Here is a 27272-nt window from a genome sequence, read left to right as displayed (position 1 = left end):
CCATAAAAAATGGTATGCTTTTTAGTGTGTGATATCACAAGTCTATTGTTAAATTACATTCCTCTTTTACACCAAACACTTTTTACTGACTCTTTGCTGATTATAGGAGCTCCAGCATTCTTCCTTGTGCAATGCATCTCTTGTACTTGTGTGGTTTTACATGTGTCTGGGCCATAATATATAGTATAAATATAATATAAAGTTATTTTTTAATAGATCATTCTACCAATTTCCCTGAAAACTATTTTTCCTGTGGGGGAATATGTTTTCTAATCCCCTATAATTAAAACAAAATGACATATGACCACCTGATAAAAATAAACACCAGTGAGAAATCCAAGCTATAATAAAACGTTTATCTCAATTAAGTTAGACTGCTGGAGGCAGTAATTGATTCAAAAAAACAATATGTACACAAAACATCGTCTACATACAAATTAAAATATACAAGGCGTGTTGAAACAACATTCACAAACTATACACAAAATCACATTCCATTTTTTTTGAAAGACCATTTCATTAAATGTCCCATGGGAATAAAAACATCCTTTATGTTTTCCCCCCTCCATTTAAAATGTTGTTTGCAAAGGCCATATAATGTGCTGGGAAGCTTCATAAATACAAGCATGCTTAATTTATCCTACCCATAACATCATATAAAATGAGCTCAATATACACTGTATAAGAGGATTTTTACAGACTCAAGGTTACAGTAAATAACTTGTATTATTGTATATTTTTAAAACAACTTTCACATAGTCCACTAAAAAAATGGATTTATATTTTGCAGTGAAAAATGAAAATTCAAAGTATTATTGTTTTTGGGCACCATTCAGCTGCAGGTTGAAAACCGTTCTAATCCTGAGTTACCGTGTTTCGACAAGCAAAATCTATTTTTCTAATATCACTGTGGGTCGCATTTCCTGGAGCTGCTTTAGCAGATTATCAGCAACGTCTGAAAAGGCTTTGTCTACTACAATTTTCACATTGTTAAGAGATGTCAGCTTCTGAGGGTTCCTGAACTCAAGGGTATCAAAGCCTTTTGGGTAATGCAAATATGCATCTGACCTTTTGCACAACACTGTAGCGTTTCCTAGTTGAATCCTCTTCTTTACAGAATTTTTAGGTGGGTTTGACTGCTCTAAGAACTTCAAGAAAGACATCTCGAACCCCATGGGCTTAAAGGAGGTCAATGTTTCACTTTGATCGTTCATTTCATCCTGGGTAAGGACAGTGCTAGAGGAGTCGTAGTCAGATCCATTTTCTCCACAGCAAACTGCATTACTCCTAGTCAGTCTGGACACTCTCTTGCGTTTGACAATTTTTTCTAAATTAATTTTCCGTGGTCGCCCTCTCTTGCGTTTCACCACCACAGAGCTATCAGATACGGTTTCTGAAGTTTCATCATACGAGGGTTTGGTGTCAGACAGCCCGCCCTGCCCCCTTCTCCGTAAGGCGGGTTTTGAATACTCATCATACTCACTTCCTTCTTGGCCCGTGTCTGCTGTGTCCTCACTGTCGGATATCTCGGATGTCGTCTCGGACTTGGAGTCATCGCTCCTGCCAGACCGAGGGTTCCTACGTCGGGGGTATTTCTTGCAGAATATGAAGTGGCTTCTCTGCTCTTCTAAGTATCGCTCGGACAGTCCGTGCCCCATGTAGTGCTTCATGATGCTCCGTTCAGACTTCATCACTGAATCACAGCCCTTTATCATGCAAGGGTATTGCAAGGTGGACTTCTTTATGCACATCGCAGATGCTTCATCCTTAGTTTTCAAGGAAGGTTTTCCGTATTTAGTCCAATGATTTTTTTCCGTCTTGTCAGTTCTCTTTTTGTCACCTCCCTTCTCTGTAATCTTTTTGTTGCTCTCTATGTTTTCTTTCCCATCACTTGATTTAGTCAGTTGGTAATGGGAATTCTTGGAGCTGGGTTTCCCAAGATCTTCACTTTTCCGTTGGTTCATCAGTTGGAGTTTGTAAAGGTCATGATGCTTTTTCATGGTGTGCCTCAGCAGGTTTGACTTTGTAGCATAAGCGTGGGCACAGCCATCAACATCACACTGGAACATCCCATCCACAGATTCCATTTTGGATAGTTTTGCCTTGTCGTGTTCTTTTTCAATATGTCCTATATACTTCCAGAAAGCAGTGAAGGACGTTGTGCACCCTTGCTGATCACAACTGAATCTGCCTAGGTTGATGTTGGACATTAGAGATCCTGCTTTATCCAGGCTGAACTTGTGAAGCTGGAGGTAATGCTGTAACAGGTTGGGGACATCTTGGAATACTCTCGAACAGTCGCTCACTTGACATCGGAATTCCGTTACCTGGGTGACTTCACCCTCTGGTTCCTCATCCATAACTCTCTCCTGCTTGATGTCTTTTTTCTCAGCCGGTTCATCATTTTGATCATTTTTCATTTCACATGTGGACAGAGCAGACTGATGGACAGCCCTGTAATGAAGGATTAAATTATGCTGAATGGTGAAGGCCGCTGCACATCCTTGATGAACACAGCGATATGGCCTGTATGGACTGAAAGCATTATTTGCCTCAGACTTCTTCTCTTTCGTCTTCTTGGGAATTTCAACTTTAGGCTTTGGTCCTCTCTGCTGCTTGACTTTGGGTGACGTTTCTAGCGAGGGACCACAAACCTGAAGGGGATCTGATGAAGCCGGTGTCATTGAAGCAGCTCTGTCTGTCAGATAGCCTCCAGACTGTTGACTGTAATGACTAGGCATAGAAGGAACTGGTATGTTTTGTCCGTTTGACCATTGATCTGTATCAGGAGCAGTCATTAAGGGGACTTGGGGTATTGTTGAGCAGTGTGCATTCATTTGATATTCAGACGTTGGCATCAATGGAGTCACTGTCTGATCATGCATGGGTATCCTTTGCATTGGCTGCATTCCCATGGAGAGACTGTTATCATTAAATCTCGAGTAAGCCATGCCTTGAGAAGTCCGCTGTTCTAAAGGCTGTGAGTGGTATTCTTGCTTTGTCCTTTCTCCTGAAGCAAACAAGTTGTTTCCAGTCACATCTTGATTTTGGTTAACATCCGGGAGTGAATATTGACGTGTAATATTCTCTGTTATTGAGTGGGGAGCTGTGACCATCTGACCAGACAAAGGAGGCTCTGAATACACACTTGGTTTATCGTCTTTATTAACAAATCCAACCGTGTTGCTTGACTGGCACTTCATTTTTAGTTGAGCAATCTCCTGCTGTGTTAATCTGTGAGCTGTCTGACAGTGTGCCCTAAGGTTTGAATTTCGGGTAAAAGTCTTATCACACATTTGACAAGAGAATGGAGCAAATTTCCCATGGTCTTTCTTAATCGAATTGATCATCTCATTGGTGTAATTGTGAGTCTTGGTGAGGTGTTTTAAAATGGCACATTTTGTCATGGTCCTGTAAGTGCAGTTGTCACTCTCACAGGCAAACGGCTTCATACTGCCGTCAGGAATCTGTGTGTCCTTCTCTATTAAGACATTAGGCCTGAATGACTCATTGCAAATATCAGTGCCGTTAGCTTTTATGGAGGAATACGTTGGAGCAATATCACAGACCTGTTTGTCTAAGTCTAGCCTTTCTAATGCATTCTGAATGTCCACCATCCAGTGCTGTTGGTTTACAGGTGTTAGATTGGGACCAAGATCAACATCATTTGCAACAATACTGGTAGGTGCAGTAGCCTCATGGTGTTGAGAGGAAGCCTCTCTGAAATTAGTGAAACTCTGCATGGATGCGGCTCCGTTCACTTGGTCAGAGGACACAGAGGGGATTCCGTGATCAATCGTCGTGGAAGGCTGAGGACTTTGATGAGCTCCAAAATGTGGTACAACATTGGTTGCTGGATTGGATGACACCGGACTCAAACTGGCATTTGTGTCAGTGCTGCTTGCCTGAGATAAACTGCTTCTTCTTTGGAAGTCTCCAGCTAAAATCTGTTCACGCAATCTTTTCTTGACATTCTGTTCTGTACTCTTCCTCTGTCTCTCTGCCAGTTCACTACTTGTTGCTGCTGGACTTTGTTGAGGCGGAGGGTCTGGTGAAGTGATCTGCAACATAGGGTTTGTCATAAGATTTTGTGCCAAACTGGCCATTGCAGCCAGAAGTCCATCATTAGACAGTCCTCCTGAACTGGAGACAGAATCAGAAGTTCCCTTTACTTCTTTCATCTTCGTTAGTGTTTCCGATCTGAGTAAATGATCAATATGGTCAGTGGGAAGTCTGTGAAGTGAAACCGTAGGGTTGTTTTCTGCAAGCATCTGAAAGAGAAGCGGATCAGAGAATGCACTGCTTCCAAACCCAGGGTCACATGACTGTGGAAGATAACCATCTCTATAAGACTCATTTTCATTTTTCACTTGGATATTTCCTGTGTGCTGTATAACTGTACTTTCTGGCAAGCGCCCGACGTAGGGGCCACATGCATTTTGGAATGTTGGCTGGGGAATTGCTAAGGGCTCAAACACATTGGAAATATTTGGAGTATCCATAATTTGTTTAAGAATGTCATCAGGTTGTTCACCATCATTTGCAAATGGTGCAGTAGGGTTATACAGTGAAGATTGCGGGGGCTGAGTATTGAGAAGTTGCTCTGAATTCAGAAGATCAAGAAATGATGAAGGCAAGTCTGCTGTCAGGAGTTCAGTCTCATCAAAAGCTTTGCAGTGTGCACGCTTGGATAAATGGCCTCCAAGAGATTTGGGATTTGTAAATCCTCTACCACACCTAGAGCAAATGAATTTTCCATCTTTAATAATGGCAGGCCACTTCGTTCTTTTGTTACGCTTGACTTTTTTGCCCATCTGATTCTTTGCATCTCCAGAGTTTATCGTCCCATCTTGAGATGCACTGTTGCTTTTTGCTAGCAAGCTTCCTGCAGGGGCAAAGTGGGATTCCATGTTGGTTTTCTGCAATCCTCTACTTTTACAACCTGGATTATTTTGAGAGGGTGGTTTGTAGGAAGGTGCAGCATTTTCCAGTTGATTTGAAAGACTTGAGTCTTTCAGAATGTCCATGTAAGAGGGGAAAACAGGCTGGAGACCATTATCCATAGGTGATGGTTGGAGTGACTCTGCTGGTCTTTCCATATTAGATCCCATCATATGACGGGACGGAATAACATAAACATCCATTCCTCCACCGACAGCATCCATTTGTGGCATTCCTTGAATGTTTGAAGGGTATACTTGGGGGGCATAACAATTCTGGATTTGGTTGTTTCCTGGTGTTTGTAGCCATGGCATACTAGGTGGTGCATATTGATTGGGGTTGTTTCCTAGCTGGGAGAGTACAATTGGATCTAAGATGTTGTCCATTTGATTGGGGAAAGCCTGGCTTTGGACAGCAGCTGAATGGGAAGCATAGGAGTGGTGTGAGTTTGGGTACTGGGGTGGCTGAATGACATTCTGCCTATGAACTGGGACAACATTAGCCTGTTGATGTTGTAGTGGAGCAACATAGTTATGGCTCCCAATCAGAGGCACACTCGATGGGATAGCTTTCCTGGCCTTTTCAACTTTTTCTTGTTCCCTGATTTTCTTTTTAGCAAGTTTCCATTCAGTATAAAACTCTGGGTGAACTGCTTTCATGTGCTTGGTAACACTTTTGTAGGAGCTGTAGTTGCGATCGCATGTATCCAAAGCACAGTGGTGTCTTTCCTTCTGTCCTTGGGGTGGGGCAAGAGCCGTTGGTAATGGGTGTTGCTGTGGGGCAGGAGTGCTTGGTAATGGGCTCTGCTGTGGGGCAGGAGTGCTTGGTAACAGGCACTGTGTTATTGAATTCTCTGTTCTGCAACCAGTGGCTGGCAAATGAGTGACTAGTGGAAGAAGTGTATGAGATGCATATGGGAGAGTTTGAGGCATTGGAGTTGACAGGTAATTGGGGGTCTGGCTTGCTGCTGACATGGTAACACACATGTGTGGATGCTGTTGTTGTTGTACTTGCACTGGTACTCTGTAGTCCGAATTGTAGTTCCTGGATCCATAACTTCCCCCTTTCAGCAAACCCTGGTCCTGACCTTGTAACACATTTGGCTGTAAGGCATGGTGCAAATCCGCAGTATCTTGGTATGAAGCTAATGGATTATGTGGCTGTGATTTGGGTCTCATATAGTCATATGCAGCAGTCACTGAGGGGTCTTGGGGTCTACGTTGCAGTTCATTTGGGTCGTGCATTTGTGCATTTCTGGTCGACCGAATCACAGAGCTTTCTGAACATGGGTAAAGTTCTTTTTCTTGTGGCTCACTGTTGTTCACGTATCGTCGATCATTCTGAACAGGACCTTGAGAAGCATTCAGCAGGTGGTCAATAGAGTGCTTCACAGCGACAGATGCTGGTGGACGAGAAGCCTCATCAACATCCTCTGAGAAGGAAGCCTGATCAGAAAGCATCCTCTGGTCCAGAGAATGAGAAAGGTCAGAGTCTGTAGCTGGGTCCTCCTCCTCTTTTGTGACATGTTCCTCCTGGTGCAGATCCAACTGTGACTGAGAATGGAACACTTTTCCACAGTTAGGGACTTTGCAGGTGAACGTTTTGTAATGCTGTGACTCATGGTCATAAAGCTTATAGGCTTCATTGAAAATCTTCCCACATCTAGGGAACATGCATCTGGCTTTAAACACGACATGTTCTTCCCTGTGTACAAGCAGCTCTGTGTTGGATAGGAAGCAGGCCTTGCAGTTTAACTGTATGCAAATGTAAGGTCTGACGCCACAGTGCACTTGCAAATGATCGTTAAGGTGGGTGACATTAACAAACTGGCGACGACAATATTGACAAATCACCTTTTTGCTCTGCATTTCAAGGAAGCGCTTGGCTTCATCGTTTTCTCCATGTGCTTTCACATGGACAAGAAGATTTCGGAAATACTTGAATCCCTTTTTGCAGTTTGCAATAGGGCATGTGTTTTCCTCAGTGCTGCTTTCGGTCTTAAGTCCAGAGACTTTGGTCTGAACCATTTCTGTCTGAAGCGACTGCCCATTTTGTTCTTGAGATTCGCCATTTGCATCTTTTGTCCAAAGTTGATTTTCAGTCTTAGCTTTTAGAGCCGCTATAACAGGAGCAGCCGTTTTGGGATTCGCCAATTTTTTATTTGTTTTAATTGCAGCTAGTCTTTCCTTGCATGATAGCTTTACGTGTGATGCCACGTGTGGTTCCAATGTGTCTTTTGAGGTGAAGGTCTCAGCGCATATCGGGCAGCTATAAAGTCCATTTTTGTAGTGAGTCTGAGCATGACGTACAATCCTGTGACCCAGAAACTCCTTGTCACACAGAACACAGTACTGCATATATGCCTGCCAGTTTCTAAACCTGGCCGAGATGAACCCTTTCTCTCTCAGTTTCTTTGTCTCTCGGTTTTTCTGTCTTTTATCAGCTATTTCATTCAGTTCATGTGTGGTGTCAATAAAGCAGTCTGTGACATCTCTGAATCCTTCCTCACCCTGAGCTGTGTCCTCCTCCTCGGTGGCCTCTGGGCTCTCATTGTCATTCAGCAGGTCAATGGAGGACACAATGGAGGCCTCCTTGCCCATAAGGGTCAGGCAGTGACGCTTCAGTGTCTTCCAGTCCCAGAACTCGGGGTCAAAAGCCCACTGGGTCTTGAACACCAGCAGAAGCTCACAGCGGAGCGAGTTGGGCACGGGAAGATTCTCTTCCTCCAGCTTCTGGTCTGGTTCGTTGTAGAGAGTCTCCACGGCGTAGTAGGAGTCCACTGTGGGTTCCAGGAGGAACTCTGTCAGCTGGCAGGCCCGCTTTACCTCCAGATCAGTGGGCAGCAAACAGGAGATGGTTTTGCAAATGGTGGCCTTGGTGTTTACGTCACTTGATTCCAACTGTAGAGCCCGTATGCACATGTCAACGCACACTGACAGTCCAACCTTGTCCACCTGTAAAATAAACAAAAAGGGATATTCTTTGAGTCTCACTGGAATTCAACAAAAGAGTACATAGCAAGAAGGTGCTGAGTATACAATGTTCATGTTTTTTTTGTATCTGCATGCACAACACTGAACAAAACCATTTATGTATCTGGAATGAAGCTTACTTCTGATTGAATGACTTTGATGAGGAAGAGGATGTGGAAGACTGTTTTGGACAGCAAAGACATCTGACGACATCTGTCCAGGAAAGTCTCTTCAGACGACTCTAACCGCTTCAGCAGTTTGCTCCAAAACAGTGTCAGCTCCCTTGAGAGGAAATCAATAATAATCATGATATAAATCTATAATCCCCGATTTATCTAAAGAAAGATTATATTACAGTAAAGTACAGACAATGCTTTAAAAAAGAAAAAGAAAAGAAAAAAAGCAATTTTAAGTTAAGAAGGAAGGATTAATAACACAATATTCATACATTGCATATGTCAAACAGAGATAGGAGGGCTTCAATAAGGCGGGCTTTGATGTATGAAATGTTGCAGTGTTACCAGGCACAGTAAGTGTCTCCTTGGAGAAGCTGTCGTGTCAGAAAGGCCGAGCATAGGCTGAAGGCTCCCCTCTCATCCCCTTCTGACTCCAGGTTACAGATCATTTCTAGTGCATCGCGGCAATCCACATTGGAGAGCTGTGTAAAAATATATTTTTTTTAAAGCAAGAGTAATTGCATTCAAAACTTATTTCACTGTCCACTAGATGTCTGTGGTATTTAATAGCTTCCTTAAAGCTAAGCTCCGCATAAGGTAAAACAGCGCCACTGGTCGCCCCAGGCACATTTGTAATTATTATTTTAAAAAACATTTTTTAACAGGGCATCCTAGTAATTAAAACATTTTTTTTTTTAAAAGACTATCATAGTACATACTCTAGTTGTATCGTGTGTGTAATAGTAAATTTTTTATTTATATATATTTTTACCTTTATTTAACTAGTCAAGTCAATTAAGAACAAATTCTTATTTTCAATGACGGCCTAGGAACAGAGGGTTAACTGCCTGTTCAGGGGCAGAACGACAGATTTGTACCTAGTCAGTTAGGGGATATGAACTTGCAACCTTTCGGTTACTAGCCCAACGCTCTAACCACTAGGCTACTCTGCCGCCCCATACTCTAGTTGTATCGTGTGTGCAATAGTACATACTCTAGTTGTATCGTGTGTGTGTAATAGTACATACTCTAGTTGTATCATGTGTGTAATGAAGTCCGAGAACAATAAAATGGCTTAGCTCTTGTAATATAGCAAACAGACGTGGCAGTTTCACCGCTATGGATTCCAGCTTTAAGCTGCCATGAACATTTCAATATTTCCATGCCCTCTTGTGGATGATATCCTCAATTTCGTCCAATTTAAATCAATAGAGAAGACCGAGCAATTCTGAATGATGCAATAAAACCACGGGCCTGACAATTAAACAATGAAAAACGTTTTTCTTTTTTTACAGACTGCCCCAAGTAACCTACCTCCTCCATTAGTGGTTCCTGTGCTGAGACGGCACACAAGCAGACAAGGTACATCTGCTTAAAGTGCCCTTTTCCTTCAAACTCAGGATACTCTGCACATGCCTTTGCCAGCAGTACAGCCCTCTCCATGTAGTTCTCCTTGATAAGGTGCTTTACTCTTAGCTCCAACAGAATGGGTCCCTCCAGTTCAAGGAACTTATGAACTAAAGGGAATGATGGGGATATTCAGGTTAAAAAATAACACAAATATCATTGTTGTATAAAATACTGGTTCAAGACTTGAATAACAATGCAGGGGGTGTCCCAAACGGCATACTACTTTCTACATAGTTCCGAGAAGTATATAGGGAAAAGGGTACAATTTTAGATGCAGCATATTAAAAGAACGCTCACCTTTCTCTGTTTGTGGCGACTCGTTAGAGAGGAGACTGTGCAGGGTGCCGTTGGTCCACACACCAGTCTCCTGGGCCACGGTAGACAGGAGGGATAGCTGTGTGATGCCATTCTCCTGCAGCTGGGATTGGGCTGACTGCAACACAGGACTCACTCTGACACTTTTCTCATCACAGTAAGTACTTTTAGAAGCAATTATGCATTTAAAAATGGTGCAGCCAAGCAACACACATAATATATTATGGAGTAGATCTCTTAGACAAAATTATAATGACGTCCTGAACAGATAAAGTAACTAATTCAGAAATACAGTAATTCTACAGTAAAACAAGGGTAGCTGACAAGATATCTTACTGAATATAAAAAGAGAAACATTTCACCCTCTGTATGACAATTTTGCACTTTACCTGAACAGATGATTGGAACTCTTCCCACAAGGCACCTGGGAAGTGTTCTGGCAGGGAGAGCAGCAGCTCCACACAGCTACTGTACAATCAATAGGAAATTAAATGAGGCAACCCAAACACCTAAATTCATGATGACTAAACCCTTTGAAATCTTGAGCTGGGATTTAAACATGATCATCTGAAGAATATAGCCAGGTCTGACTTGTAATAATCAACAATAGTAAAAAAGCACATAAAAATAACTGGGAGGAGGTATTAGCTACTTTAACCAATGTTTTTATTCTACATGTAGGGTGTATAATGAGGTTCGCCTAAACAAATGACATGGGTAATAATCTCGCAAGCACACGGAGAACAACAAGCACATTAAACCCCTCCAATAAGACGAGTGTACTTACAGTGAGAGCCTTTCAAGTACGAGGGGAACATTTTCACATTGGGAGGAGAGGCAGGGGGAAGCCTGGGCATAGCTCAGCAGAGCCACTGTGTACACCTCCACCAAGGGCAGTGGGTCCTTCTCCATCCTCCATCGACCAGCATACTCCACCAAAGTCTAGAGACAGTGAGAGAGGTGGGGAAAGGTTACACCCACACAGTCAGTTTTCCTGAATGATATCATTAGATGTAATATATGAAATAAGAAAGTCATTTGCAACAGGACGGGGACAATTTGCTAAGATTAACCTATAAAAAAAAGTTTGTTGCAGCTTATGTGAAATTACAAGCAGTTCTAATGTACCTCGAGAATAACAGACTGCGCTAAGCTACCAACCACATAATGGCGGATGTGGTCTAGCACAACTTGAAACACTGTTTCGCCCATGGAACAGAAAAGGTGTCTAGCCGCTTTCCAATGCATAGAATGGAAGTTACAGCCTGTAACACTGACCACACACAGAAGATATGTGCTATTGAAATTACCACAACTAAAAAAAACACGTGAACTGGAGATATTTTTAAATCACTCATCAGAGGACAACCTGCAAAACAGTCAGCTACACTTTGGACAGTACAAAACCAAAGATATTGATCGGTTTTAAGGGGCGGCAGGGTAGCCTAGTGGTTAGAGTGTTGGACTAGTAACCGAGAGGTTGCAAGTTCAAATCCCCGAGCTGACAAGGTACAAATCTGTCGTTCTGCCCCTGAACAGGCAGTTAACCCACTGTTCCTAGGCCGTCATTGAAAATAAGAATTTGTTCTTAACTGACTTGCCTAGTTAAATAAAAAAATAAAATTGATCGCGTCATCGTGTTGACTATAAATTTTATATTAAAATTACCAATCTGCGGTAAAAAGGATTGTAAATTCCCCCCAATTCGATGTGGTCAAACCGTCAGTTTGTGTAATGTAGTAACACATACTGTCCACATCATGGAAAGTAGTAATATACAGTGCATTCAGAAAGTAATCAGACCCATTCCCCTTTTCCACATTTTGTTGCGTTACAGCCTTATTCTAAAGTGGATGAAATAAAAAATGGTTCTCAATCTACACACAATACCCTATAATGACATGTGACAACAGGTTGAGAAATGTTTGCAAATTACAAATTAAAAAAACAGAAATAACTTGAGACTATGAGACTCGAAATTGAGCTCGGGTGCATGCTGTTTCCATTGATCATCCTTGAGACGTTTCTACAATTGATTGGCGTCCACCTGTGGTGAATGCAACTGATTGGACAGGATTAGGAAAGGCACACACTGGTCTATATAAGGTCCCAGTTGACAGTGCATGTCAGAGCAAAAACCAAGACATGAGGTAGAAGGAATTGCCCGTAGAGAGCTGAGACAGGAAACATTTCTGCAGCATTGAAGGTCCCCAAGAACACAGCGGCCTCCATTTTAAATGAAAGCTGGGAACCACCAAGACTCTTCCTAGAACTGGGCAAACTGGGCAATCGCGGGAGAAGGGCCTTGGTCAGGGAGGTGATCAAGAACCTGATGGTCATACTGACAATAGAGGTCGACCGATTAATCGTCATGGTCGATTAATTAGGGACAACTTCATGTTTTCATAAGATTCGGTAATCCATGAGGAAACTGCGTGGCAGGCTGACCACCTGTTACACAAGTGTAGCGTCAAAAGGACCTTGTGGCTGAAATGAGCCAAGTTAAGTTGCAAGCTAGCATTAAACTTATCTTATAAAAATCAATCTTCACATAATCACTAGTTAACCTAGTAATATCGTCAACCATGTGTAGTTAACTAGCTTGTCCTGCGCTGCATATAATCAATGTGGTGCCTGTTAATTTATCGAATCACAGCCTACTTCAACTTTGCCAAACGTGTGATTTAACAAAAGCGCATTTGCGAAAAAAGCACATTCGTTGCACAAATGTACTTAACCATAAAAATCAATGCCTCTCTTAAAATCAATACACAAGTATATTTTTTTTTAAACCTGTATATTTAGTTAAATGCATGTTTAACAGGCAAGGGAAATTGTGTCACTTCTCTTGCGTTCAGTGCAAGCAGAGTCAGGCTATTTGCAACCGTTTGGGACGCCTGGCTCGTTGCGAACTGTGTTTCTTCCTAACAAAGACCGTAATTAATTTGCCAGAATTTTACATAATTATGACATAACATTGAAGGTTGTGCAATCTAACAGGCATATTTAGACTTAGGGTTTCCACCCATTCGACAAAATACGGAATGGTTCCGTATTTCACTAAAATAATAAAAGTTTTGTTTTCGAAATTATAGTTTCGGGATTTTACCATATTAATGACCAAAGGCTCTTATTTCTGTGTGTTTATTATAATTAAATCTATGATTTGACATTTGATAGAGCAGTCTGACTGAACAGTGGTAGGCAGCAGCAGGCTCGTAAGCATTAATTCAAACTTTACTGCATTTGCCAGCAGCTCTTAGCAATGCTTGATTCACAGCGCTGTTTGACTTCAAACCAATCAACTCCTGAGATTAGGCTGGCAATACTAAAGTGCCTATTAGAACATCCAATAGTCAAAGGTATATGAAATACAAATGGTAGAGAGCGAGAAATAGTCGACGTGTCATAATTCCTATAATATCTGTAACCTAATATTTCTTTACTGGGAATATTGAAACACCAGCTTTCATATGTTCTGAGCAAGGAACTTAAATGTTAACTCTTTTACATGGCACATATTGCACTTTTTCTTTCTTCTCCAAAACAGTTTTTGCATTTTTTAAACCAAATTGAACATGTTTCATTATTTACTTGGGACTAGATAGATTTTATTGGTGTATTATATTAAGTTAAAATAAAAGGGTTCATTGTTCATTCAGTATTGTTGTAATTGTCATTATTACAAATAAAAATAAACGTTTTTTTCTTCTTTTAATTGGCTGTTTAAATCGGTACCGGCTTTTTTTGGTCCTCCAATAATCGATATCAGCGTTGAAAAATCATAAATCGATCGACCTCTGATGGTGCTCCAGAGGTCCTCTGTGGATATGGTAGTCCTTTTGGAAGGTTCTCCCATCTTTGCAGCACTCCACCAATCAGGCCTTTATAGTAGTGGCCAGACAGAAGCCACTCAGTTTAAGGCACAACAACCTGCTTGGAGTTTGCCCAAAAGGCACATAAAGGACTCTGACCATGAGAAACAAGATTCTCTGGTCTGATGAAACCAAGATTGAACTCTTTGGCCTGCCAAGCGTCACATCTGGAGGAAACCTGGCACCATCTCTACGGTGAAGTACGGTGGTGGCTGCATCCTGACGTGGGGATGATTTTCAGCAACCCTAAGCACACAGCCAAGACAACGCAGGAGTGGCTTCTGGACAAGTCTCCGAATGTCCTTGAGTAGCCCAGCTTGAGCCCTGATTTGAACTCGATTGAACATCTCTGGAGAAACCTGACAATAGCTGTGCAGATACGCTCCTTTCCAACCTGACAGAGCTTGAGAGGATCTGCCGAGAAGAATGGGAGAAACTTCCCAAATATAGCTGTGCCAAGCTCGTATCGTCATACCCAAGAATACTCTAGGTGTAATTGCTGCCAAAAGTGCTTCAACAAAGTACTGAGTAAAGGGTCTGAATACTTATGTAAATGTGTTTTTTTTGTAATATACTTGCAAAAATGTTTACAACTTTTTGCTTTGTCATGATGGTGCATTGTGTGTAGATTAATGAGGGGGAAAAAAACGTTTAAGCAATTTCAGAATGCTATAATATAACTAAATGTGGGAAAAGTCAAGGGGTCTGAATACTTTCCGAACGCATTCATTCATTAGATATGGCAAAAATAATGAGTAAATTAAGCAGACTCAGATTTGTTAAATAACCACATATTTCTCACAAGTTTAACCATTTAGATTAGGAGAACATACAGTCCCCCCCCTAAGCACAATTTAACCAGGAGCTATAGGACTAGTGTTCATAGGGTCTGTGCAGCAGGCTGAACGTTTAACGTCCCTAATCTCATGGAAATTGCACACAATAAAAAAAAAAACATCTAGCTAAGTAGCCCATGAATATATATAAAAAAACATGTAAATCCATCAATGGAGGAGCGTGTAGCCTAGCCTATACTAGAAGTGTGTTATACCTCAGTATTGTGGAATTATTCACAATCTCAGTGCACCTTGGCATAGAAACAGTCTGTTAACGCCATTGCATTGGGTGGTTGGCTGCACTTTGTCCTAGGCGGCTCGGTAACAAAAGCCTGCAAGTGGAAAAAGCATTTGCAGATTTGTTAAGTTATTGAGAGTTCACTCTAGAGGTCGACCGATTATGATTTTTCAACGCCGATACCGATACAGATTGGAGGACCAAAAAAAGCCGATACTGATTAAATCGGACGATCGGACGAAAATGTATTTGTAATAATGACAACTATACTGAATGAACACTTATTTTAACTTAATATAATAGATCAATAAAAATCAATTTAGCATCAAGTAAATAATGAATCATGTTCAATTTGGTATAAATAACACAAAAACAAAGTGTTGGAAAAGAAAGTAAAAGAGCAATATGTGCCATGTAAAAATATGTGCCATGTAAAAAATGTTTAAGTTCCTTGCTCAGAAAGCTGGTGGTTCCTTTTAACATGAGACTTCAATATTCCAAGGTAAGAGGTTTTAGGTTGTAGTTAATATAGTATTTATAGGACTATTTCTCTCTATACCATTTGTATTTCATTAACCTTTGACTATTGGATGTTCTTATAGGCACTGCCAGTGTAACAGTATAGCTTCCGTCCCTCTCCTCGCCCCTACCTGGGCTCGAACCAGGAACACATCGACAACAGCCACCATCGAAGCATTGTTACCCATCGCTCCACAAAAGCCGCGGCCCTTGCAGAGCAAGGGGAACAACTACTCCCAAGTCTCAGAGCGAGTGACGTTTGAAACGCTATTAGCACGCACCCCGCTAACTAGCTAGCCATTTCACATCGGTTACACCAGCCTAATCTTGGGAGTTGATAGGCTTGAAGTCATAAACAGCTCAACGCTTGAAGCACAGCGAAGAGCTGCTGTTAAAAAGCGAAAGTGCTGTTTGAATGAATGCTTACGAGCCTGCTGCTGCCTACCACCACTCCGTCAGACTGCTCTATCAAATATCAAATCATAGACTTAATTATAACATAATAACACACAGAAATACGAGCCTTTGGTCATTAATATGGACGAATCCGGAAACTATCATTTCGAAAACAAAACGTTTATTCTTTCAGTGAAATACAGAACCGTTCCGTATTTTATCTAACGGGTGGCATCCCCAATTCTAAATATTGCTGTTACATTGTACAACCTTCAATGTTAAGTCATAATTACGTAAAATTCTGGCAAATTATTTCTCAATGAGCCAGGCAGCCCAAACTGTTGCATATACCCTGACTCTGCGTGCAATGACAGCAAGAGAAGTGACACAATTTCACCTGGTTAATATTGTCCGCTAACCTGGATTTCTAATAGCTAAATATGCATGTTTAAAAATATATACTTCTGTGTATTGATTTTGATAAAGGCATTGGTGTTTATGGTTAGGTACAGTTGTGCAACGATTGTGCTTTTATCGCAAATGCACTTTTGTTAAATCATCCCCCGTTTGGCGAAGTTGGCTGACTTTGTTAGGAAGAAATAGTCTTCACAAAGTTCGCAACGAGCCAGGCGGCCCAAACTGCTGCATATACCCTGACTCTGTTGCAAGAGAAGTGACACAATTTACCTAGTTAAAATAAATTAATGTTAGCAGGCAATATTAACTAAATATGCAGGTTAAAAAATATATACTTGTGTATTGATTTTAAGAAAGGCATTTATGTTTATGGTTAGGTACAAGTTGGAGCAACGATAGTCCCTTTTCGGGAATGCGCACCGCATCGATTATATGCAACGCAGGACATGCTAGATAAACTAGTAATATCATCAACCATGTGTAGTTAACTAGTGATTATGATAGATTGATTGTTTTTTACAAGATAAGTTTAATGCTAGCTAGCAACTTACCTTGGCTTCTTACTGCATTCGCGTAACAGGAAGGCTCCTCATGGAGTGCAATGAGAGGCAGGTGGTTAGAGCATTGGACCAGTTAACTGTAAGGTTGCAAGATTGAATCCCCGAGCTGACAAGGTAAAAATCTGTCATTCTGCCCCTGAACAAGGCAGTTAACCCACCGTTCGTTCCTAGGCCGTCATTGATAATAAGAATGTGTTCTTAACTGACTTGCCTAGTTAAATAAAGATTAAATAAAGGTGTAAAAATATATATATATATATATAAAAAAAATTATCGGCCAAATTGGGTGTCCAAAAATACCGATTTCCGATTGTTATGAAAACTTTAAATCGGCCTTAATTAATCGGCCATTCCGATTAATCGGTCAACCTCTAGTTCACTCCAGTAAGAACTCCCTCGTTTGTTCTTCAGGAAATAAAGGGCCAGAGCTAAGGCTAGCTAGATGCTAGAACATGACCCTATATGACACGTAAAGGGTAACAAGGTGAGAGGATAGCTGCTAGACATCAGCAGGTCTGTAACTCAACCACCACAACAAACAGTTTATTGAACCCCTTCCCACCTGTACTGATCAACAATTTCATGGATAAAATGTATTGTCTCCATGTGCATTGAGATTCATATCTCAAATTACAAAAAGCACCTTTACTAGTTATACAATCAAGGTATTGAGGGGTTCATTAGGAAGGCTTGTGCAAGGCCGACATGATTTGAGGCCTGCCAGTCAGTCACCTGCAGATGAGAAGTGCAGCCAGGGAGGTGAACTGAGCCACAAGCAGCTCCATTAACACGTTCTCACACAATGGCAAGTTGGCTCCACTGCTGAAGAATGACTTATCACCTCCAACTCAAAAAACAACATCCTGCCAACTGTAAAACTAAAAGGTTACAAATATGCAGTGTACTTAGACGCACTATAGCCCACAGTAGTTGCTTAAAAATCTCTCCAGTCTCCTGCCCTCTCTGCGCAGGTGTTAATGAAAGCTGCTTTTTAATTCACCTGGGCTCTGGTCGGCGCGAGTGGAACACAGCAGTTTATGGATCACAAACAACTATAAAAAGGCATTCAAAACAACCCTTCAGCCTGTGCTAATCTTTACTGCTAGAATATTTAGCTGATAAAAACGCTCCACATCACATGAACAGATAATCTGTAAAAACCACACTGACTGTCACTGATACACATATCAACCCACCACCACATGCTGGTAAAATGTTCTATATGAAGTGTCAGCACAGGGATATAATCCATCAACGTCAAACGTTCTGAGAGAGACAAAGTTGAAGTCAGAACTTTACATACACTTAGGTTATTAAAACTTGTTTTTCAACCACTCCACAAATTTTTGTTAACAAACTATAGTTTTGGCAAGTCGGTTAAGACATCTACTTTGTGTATGACACAAGTAATTTTTCCAACCATTGTTTACAGACAGATTTCACTTAATTCACTGTATCACAATTCCAGTGGGTCAGAAGTTTACATACACTAAGTTGACTGTGCCTTTAAACACCTTGGGAAATTCCAGAAAATGATCTCATGGCTTTAGAAGCTTCTGGTAGGCTAATTGAGTCAATTAGAGGTGTACCTGTGGATGAATTTCAAGGCCTACCTTCAAACTCAGTGCCTCTTTGCTTGACATCATGGGAAAAATCAAAAGAAATCAGTCAAGACCTCAGAAAAAAAATTGTAGACCTCCACAAGCCTGGTTCATCCTTGGGAGCAATTTCCAAATGCCTGAAGGTACCACGTTCATCTGTACAAACAATAGTACGCAAGTATAAACACCATGGGACCACGCAGCCATCATACTGCTCAGAAAGGAGACGCATTCTGTCTCCTAGAGATGAACGTACTTTGGTGCGAAAAGTGCAAATCATTCCCAGAACAGCAGCAAAGGACCTTGTGAAGATACTGGAGGAAACGGGTACAAAAGTATCTACATCCACAGTAAAACGAGTCCTATATCGACATAACCTGAAAGGCCGCTCAGCAAGGAAGATGCCACTGCTCCAAAACTGCCATAAAAAAGCCAGGATACAGTTTGCAACTGCACATTGGGACAAAGATCATACATTTTGGAGAAATGCCCTCTGGTCTGGTGAAACAAAAATAGAACTGTTTGGCCATAATTACCATTGTTATGTTTGGAGAAAAAGAGGGAGGCTTGCAAGCCAAAGAACACCATCCCAACCGTGAAGTACGGGGGTGGCAGCATCATGTTGTGGGTGTGCTTTGCTGCAGGAGGGACTGGTGCACTTCACAAAATAGATGACATCATGAGGGAGTAAAATTATGTGGATATAATTGAAGGAACATCAAGACATCAGCCATGAAGTTAAAGCTTGGTCGCAAATGGGTCTTCCAAATGGACAATGACCCCAAGCACACTTCCAAAGTTGTGGCAAAATGGCTTAAAGACAACAGAGTCAAGGTATTGGAGTGGACATCACAAAGCCCTGACCTCAATCCTATAGAACATTTGTGGGCAGAACTGAAAAAGCATGTGTGAGCAAGGAGGCCTACAAACCTGACTCAGTTACCAGCTCTGTCAGGAGGAATGGGCCAAAATTCACCGAAATTACTGTGGGAAGTTGGGTGAAGGCTACCCGAAAGGTTTGATCCAAGTTTAACAATTTAAAGGCAATGCTACCAAATACTAATTGAGTGTATGTAAACTTCTGACCCACTGTGAATGTGATGAAAGAAATTAAAGCTGAAATAAATAATTCCCTCTACTATTATTCTGACATTTCACATTCTTAAAATAAAGTAGTGTTCCTAACTGACCTAAGACAGGGAATTTTTTACTAGGATTAAATGTCAGTAAAATTGTGAAAAACTGCATTTAAATGTATTTGGCTAAGGTGCATGTAAACTTCAGACTTCAACTGTATCACAGCTGCCAGACACAGCGGAGGTCAGAGGTCATCTGTATTTAATTTAATTGTGAGCTGCCCAGTGTGCCTACTGTAAACTGTGACTGGACTAGGATTTACCCTGCTGTTCTCCTGATCAGCCAGCCTACAGGGAGGTCGTCAGTGACCTACAGTGTGGTGCCGGAACAACAACCTCTCCCTCAATGTCAGCAAGACCAAGGAGCTGATCGTGGACTACAGGAAACGGGGGGTGAGCACGCCCCCATCCACACCGACAGTGCGGCAGGGGAGCAGGTAGAGAGAGATTCAAGTTCCTCGGTGTCCAAATCACAAAAGACTTAAAATGGTCCTAACACACACGCACAGTCATGAAGGCGTGACAGTGCCTCTTCCCCCCCCAGGAGGTTGAAAAAGCTACAGCTGTACCATTGAGAGCATTTTGACTGGCTGTATCACTGCTTGGTATGGCAATAGCACCGCCCTCGTTCGCATGGCGCTACAGAGGTTTGTGCGGACAGCCCAGTATATTACTTAGGCCGAGCTCCCTGCCACCCAAGACCTCTATCAGGCATTGTGACACGAAGGCCTGGAAAATCATCAAATACCCCAACCACCCAAGCCATAGACTATTTGACAGCTCGACAGCTTCTACCCCCAAGCAATACAACTGATAAGTAGCTAACAAAATAGCTACACGGACTGAGTTCACCTTGTATCTTTATTGACCTTTTATGTCAGTATTTGCACTCTCTGTGCAATCACAGGGCCCTACACTCTCACACACAGTCACTCCAACACACACACACACACACACACACACTCACTCGTACAAAATATGCACATACATTTATACTGACTTTACACATCTGCACACCCACTCACATGAAAGCTGCTGCTACTCTGTTTATCTTACATCCTGTTGCCTAGTCACCTTACACCTATACACTCCTACCTCTATCACTCCAGTATGTAAATAAGGTATTGGAACTGACTTAAATATTTCCTGTATATAGTATGCTTACTTAAATTGTGTATTTCATATTTCTTATTCCTCGTGTTTCTATCTTTCTAGTATTACATTGCCTTTGTGATTATTGCATTGTTGGATTAAGCTATCAAGAAAGGCATTTCACTATAGTTGTGCATGTGACATTAAAATGTGTAACTCTCCATACACAGTCCCTATAAACAGAGAAAATCAAATGCACTAGCCAAAATTCATTCTAACTTGTTGTTTGCCTCATCACACATCTGTGAGACCAAATTCTGAAGAAAAATAACAAATGAAAATATCAAATGATCAATTGTTCTTATTTAGGCTATAATCTTTATTTAATGTAATAGACCTACATCCTTGTTGCAAAGGCTCATGGATGGAATACGCCTAATGTAAACTAGATACATAGAATCCTATTTACCCCTCCATTTTGACCTAGAGAAAAGAGGCAGGGGGGAGGACCTGGGCTGGCACTAGCAGACATCTGGTAGAAAGCACACACACACTGCCAGACAGTTCCGCCAGCTTAAAGGCATCCGCATGCTTCAAATCCGAAACAGTTTGTGCATATATTATGACATTTCTGTTGGTTTAGTTTATTCGGCTGTTAGTGCACACATTTTTCCTGGGGCGAGCCAAAGTGCGGTAGCCGAAGTCTACACCCCCTCGTCTGTAATAGGGCAACAGTAGGGATTCTTCAATGAAGTGTTCGTTGTCATTCAACGAGAGACTACTAATTTTCATGCACATTTTGTCACTTGAGAAATACTGCAACAAACATCTTATTTCGATTTTAAAATTGCATGACTAAGACCTCTTCTGCAAAAACGTCTAAATTAATTACAGATTTCTTGAGTAATTTTAGATTAATTCTGACTATTTTGAGGAAGTGTATGCTGGCTATGGTGTCTCAAGAGGGACAAACGTTACTATTGCTGCATTTGACTTGTTTTTCAAGCAAAGGTTTTTTAAGGGAGTATGCGAGGCACAGACATTCACTTTGGCTTAGCCGAGTTCTGCTAGGAGTAAACTGAACCTAGTATGCAGACGCCTTAACAGCAAAGTGGGATCATCCATATTCATCACTCTCCATGCTGAGACCAGGGGCAGCGGCGCGTCTCAAATGTCTCCACTCTCCAGACAACACTGGCACAGTGTATGTAAGAACCCAGCTGGGCACCTGGGGAGAACGCTCTTTCAAGGATCATTCACCAAGGTGGTGGTGCATAGTGCAGCCGAGCGTGCTAGGGTGGAAAACAAACATTTCTCCAACACAGACAGCAAAGGGAAATGCAAAAAACAATGTAGGCTGCTTGAAAAATGCTGTATTATCTTGAATCTCCAACAGAGACTTAAAATAAGAGATGTTATTTTGTAAAACACACAGCGTTGAATTCAAATGTACATGATTTAAGTGTTGAGATGAAGAACCATGTTGCTCATCTGTTCTCTCTCTGTGTCCTTACATCCTCCTACACAGCACAAGGACAGTCATTGCCTCTAGCCACAGATAATCATCCATGCTTGATATTCTACTGCAACAATGGCTGCAACATCAAAGACTAAAAAACTACACTCAGTAACACATTTCAACAGAGTAAGAAACCGGATGCTAATAAGGTCTGCTACAGTGCTTTTAAGGTGAATTTAGATTAGCCAATGCAGAAGAGTTGAAGGGATACTTCGGGATTTTGGCCCTGATGGAAGTTATAGGTACTTTTCCTGGGGCCAATGCTAACTAGCGCAATGGCTGGAAGTCAACGGGTATCGGCTAGCTGTACCCCTAACTTCCTTCAGACATAAAAATGGTATCCACAAATTAATCAAAGGCCCTCATTGCCAAAATCCTGAAGTATCCCTTTAAGTACTAGGGAGGTAATGATTCACCGATATACATCAGTCCCCGATTCAAAAGATACAAGTGCATTGGTGAAATTAGAAGACGAAAATAGAGATCCTTGGCCATGTACACCAGTGGTGGGGTTTGCATCGAAAGAAGGATTGTATTGTGCAGAAAATAATCCCATATCTATTGTAAAATAGGGTGGTGGATCTTTTAGGTTATAGGGCTATTTTGCTCCCACTGGTCCTAGGGTCCTTGTTAAGGTCAACAGCATTATTAACTTGACCCGGTAACAGGATATTTTACCCCAAAAACTGATATACCTTTGCCAGGAGGCTGAAACTAGGCCGCAAGTGGAACTTCCAGCAAGGCAATATTCCCAAGCACACATCAACATCAACAAAGAAACTGTTAATTAACCACAAAATCAACATTTTGCAATTGCCATCTCAGTCCCCGGACCTGTGGTTTGAATTTAAGAGGGCAGTCCATAAGCGCAGGCGAAGGATATCAAGGATCCAACTATGTACGAAGGAATGGTCTAAGATCCCTCCCAATGTGTTCTCCAATTTAATACAAAAAAATTGAAAAAGGCTCAGTGCCATTATCCTCACAAAGTGAGATATTGAAAACAGGGCTGCAAATAATTTTGACCCCCATCTTTAAGAAAAAAATATATCTTTCTCTACACAATTGTATTAGTATAAAATAATATACACTGATCAAAAAAATAAAGGGAACACTTAAACAACACAATGTAACTCCAAGTCAATCACACTTCTGTGAAATCAAACTGTCCACTTAGGAAGCAACACTGATTGACAATACATTTCACATGCTGTTGTGCAAATGGAATAGACAACAGGTGGAAATTATAGGCAATTAACAAGACACCCCCAATAAAGGAGTGGTTCTGCAGGTGGTGACCACAGACCACTTCTCAGTTCCTATGCTTCCTGGCTGATGTTTGTCACTTTTGAATGCTGGCGGTGTTTTCACTCTAGTGGTAGCATGAGACGGAGTCTACAACCCACACAAGTGGCTCAGGTAGTGCAGCTCATCCAGGATGGCACATCAATGCGAGCTGTGGCAAGAAGGTTTGCTGTGTCTGTCAGCGTAGTGTCCAGAGCATGGAGGCGCTACCAGGAGACAGGCCAGTACATCAGGAGATGTGGAGGAGGCCAACAACCCAGCAGCAGGACCGCTACCTCCGCCTTTGTGCAAGGAGGAGCAGAAGGAGCACTGCCAGAGCCCTGCAAAATGACCTCCAGCAGGCCACAAATGTGCATGTGTCTGCTCAAACGGTCAAAACAGACTCCATGAGTGTGGTATGAGGGCCCAACGTCCACAGGTGGGGGTTGTGCTTACAGCCCAACACCGTGCAGGACGTTTGCCATTTGCCAGAGAACACCAAGATTGGCAAATTCGCCACTGGCGCCCTGTGCTCTTCACAGATGAAAGCAGGTTCACACTGAGCACGTGACAGACGTGACAGTCTGAAGACGCCGCGGAGAACGTTCAAGCAAGACCAGTTTGGCGGTGGGTCAGTCATGGTGTGGGGTGGCATTTCTTTCCTCCATGTGCTCGCCAGAGGTAGCCTGAATGCCATTAGGTACCGAGATGAGATCCTCAGACCCCTTGTGAGACCATATGCTGGTGCGGTTGGCCCTGGGTTCCTCCTAATGTAAAACAATGCTAGACCTCATGTGGCTGGAGTGTGTCAGCAGTTCCTGCAAGAGGAAGGCATTGATGCTTTGGACTGGCCCGCCCGTTCCCCAGACCTGAATCCAATTGAGCACATCTGGGATATCATGTCTCGCTCCATCCACCACAGACTGTGCACCACAGACTGTCCAGGAGTTGGCGGATGCTTTAGTCCAGGTCTGGGAGGAGATCCCTCAGGAGACCATCTGCCACCTCATCAGGAGCATGCCCAGGCGCTGTAGGGAGGTCATACAGGCACGTGGAGGCCACACACACTACTGAGCCTCATTTTGACTTGTTTTAAGGACATTACATCAAAGTTGGATCAGCCTGTAGTGTGGTTTTCCACTTTAATTTTAAGTGTGACTACAAATCCAGACCTCTATGGGTTGATAAATTTGATTTCCATTTGATAATTTGTGTGATTTTGTTGTCAGCACATTCAACTATGTAAAGAAAAAAGTATTTAATAAGAATATTTCATTCATTCAGATCTAGGATGTGTTATTTTAGTGTTCCCTTTATTTTTTTGAGCAATATATTTTTTTTTAAATACAATATAGCTCACTATTTCAATTTATTTTATAGTCTTTTTCACTGATCTTTATCAAGGCTGCCAATCATTTTGGACATGACCGTAGGTAAATGAAAATTCGGAGAATATCGGGAGTGTGTTGGAGGCCGTTTGTTGAAATTCTCCCGGAGAATCTAATGGTTTGACTTTGACACGAGCAAATCATGAGCCAATCACCACAGAATTCGGGACATTCCAAAAGCATACTTTTTGATGCCTACCCAGGTGGACTGAAAGCTCATGCAGTGTTAAATTTAATGATTTAATGAAATTAAATTTGGTTTCTCCCCTCTGTAAAATGTTGTGGGTTACAGCGCAACGCCTCATATTTGGGGAGACCGGAGCTGTGTCACATCTTATGACTCTTTTCAACATTATTAGGAAGACCAAGGTCTTGGGTTGAAATCGGTTCCTTTTTATCCTTTAATCTTATTCCAAAATGGTAACGCTCGCAATGCCAAGGGTTGTGGTTTCGACTCCCGCTGGGGTCGCTCATGACTAAGTTGCTTCGGATGAAAGCGACTACTAAATGGCATATTATTATTATTATATTGCCAGTGATTGCCTATCAAACACACTGCACTTGAAAAAAATGTATGTAGCCTCCAGTCTTAGAAATACCCAGGCTATTTTTGATTGAACAATATTCTTTACAAAAGTAAACAGTTTATACTTTATAGACCACTGTTCATGTTTCTGTTACTAAGCAAATGATATACTATTACAGAAATCTTAGGTAAGTATTGGTTTAGCGGATTCAACAACGGTTTAGCTGATTTACCATTGTAAATACTGTGGTAAAGACCTATTTTCAGGTTTCTGTTACTATGCAAATGATTACCGTAGCAAGCTTCATGCTTACACAACAGAAAAAAGGGCGGCAGGTAGCGTAGCAGTTAGAGCGTTGGGCCAGTAATTATTTTGATTCGATATGAACGTAGAGGGATTTATGTTTCTAGAACCGTACCATAATGGAGAATATATTCAAGTTTAGATGGGGTTATTTGGCTGTTTTGGCTTCCAGAGCCAATTCGCCCTTTAAACTGAACATGTAAGGTCCTTGAAATAAGGAGTAACGTTAGGCTTCCTTTCGTCCAATATTGGGCTAACCCTGGCCGTGACCCCACTCTCCTAGTGTGTCTCAGGGAGAGTGGGATATGCCCAAATCACAGTTCCAATTCACGCAGTGCGTATAAATACACACTTGTACATTTGTGAAATAGGACAAATCTAAGCACCCACCAAATTATTACTATATGAAAGGGCCAGGAAACCAGTGAAGCACCTTCAGTACAGCGTCAGACTTGACGTGAGAATGTGTCCCACGAAATCGAAAGGATCCCTTTGAAATGTTGACATTCTCACAGTAAGGCAAACTGGTCATGAGGAGAGGGGTTGGGGGAGTTTGAGAAACAGAATAGCCTAACTAACGCTAAGAAGAAATTGATTTCATACCGCACATTTAGGAACAATTATAACGTTACCAAGCTGGGTAGCTACAGTTACATTTTTGATAATCCAAGGCGAGGCAATGCAGGGACACCGTCGCCACATTTATTTGAGACATATCAACAAAAACTGCGGTGTGCAAGGCATATCCCATTACAATAAAAGCTAGCTAATGTCGCTAGCTAGTTAACGTTACATTACTAGCTAGCTAGGTAACTACAAAAACGGACAGTCATTGTTATAGTTTTGTTTTACCAACAGCTGTATAAATCCCTGCGTAAATTAGACATGACAAAGCAAGGATAATACACCTAATTGCGCATATGATAATGAAATTATGTCGACACAAAATATGAAAAACAACTCGCTAACGTTAGTCTTATTGGCAACTATCGTTAGCTATGCTAATGTCTAACAGGCTCGAGGGGTTATTTTGGAATGACCAGCACGCACAGCGAAATAAATAACTAACCTGGCAAAAGTCTTGGCAATACTGAGAAGACGACTGAGTCGGAGATTCAGCACTGTTCTTCAGCGCGATTGCTAATTCTTGTAATTTCTCTCGAAGTGCGGTAATCGTTGCACTGCTATGTGTATGTGCGCTGCCTTGTTCGGCCTCGTCGTCCGCCATCTTCACACCCAACTCAGTCGCGTACCACTGCCGCGTACGCAAACAACATGTGACCAGAATCGTTTACGCACTGACGCAGAATCAAGTGTGGTCCATGGCGGGGCACCCTACCACTGCTACGTTGAAAGTGGTAGTAGCAGCAGCTACATGCATTATGTTTTTTGTATGTGCCTCAACTATCATAAATCAACAAAACTTCTTCAAGTGGCCAAAAAATTATGAACTGTTTCTTTACCATGAGTTTTGTAGATTAGGTTATCAGTTCAAAACATCACTAGTGATTGTATTCATCACCCCTTTGATTTCTAAGCCCCACGCTGGTCCCACAATTTGTATTTAACCAGGTAAATCAACTGAGAACACATTCTCATTTACAGCAACGACCTGGGGAATAGTTACAGAGGAGAGGGATGATTAGGTGACCATATGAGGGACAGCTTGGGAATTTAGCCAGGACACCAGGGTTAACACCCCTACTCTTACAATAAGTGCCATGGGATCTTTAGTAACCACAGCGAGTCAGGACACCCGTTTAACTT

At 41.8% G+C, this 27272-nt stretch overlaps 1 protein-coding gene across 1 annotated transcript; it reads right to left on the bottom strand.

The window, feature by feature from the left end:
* Positions 1–342: 342 nt before the first annotated feature.
* znf292b (zinc finger protein 292b) lies at positions 343–26773 on the bottom strand. Its single transcript, XM_024377814.2, has 8 exons — positions 26575–26773; positions 10602–10756; positions 10204–10282; positions 9797–9932; positions 9404–9606; positions 8435–8571; positions 8054–8195; positions 343–7895 (listed from the first exon to the last, which is right to left on the bottom strand). Exons 1-8 carry the CDS (start codon positions 26731–26733, stop codon positions 891–893), a joined length of 8016 nt encoding a protein of 2671 aa, XP_024233582.1. The 5' UTR covers positions 26734–26773; the 3' UTR covers positions 343–890.
* Positions 26774–27272: the final 499 nt, after the last annotated feature.

Source organism: Oncorhynchus tshawytscha, linkage group LG18 (assembly GCF_018296145.1).
Source record: "Oncorhynchus tshawytscha isolate Ot180627B linkage group LG18, Otsh_v2.0, whole genome shotgun sequence".
NCBI lineage: Eukaryota > Metazoa > Chordata > Actinopteri > Salmoniformes > Salmonidae > Oncorhynchus > Oncorhynchus tshawytscha.
The sequence above is the reverse complement of the archived record's forward strand: the minus strand, read 5'-3'. Positions and strand labels throughout refer to the sequence as shown.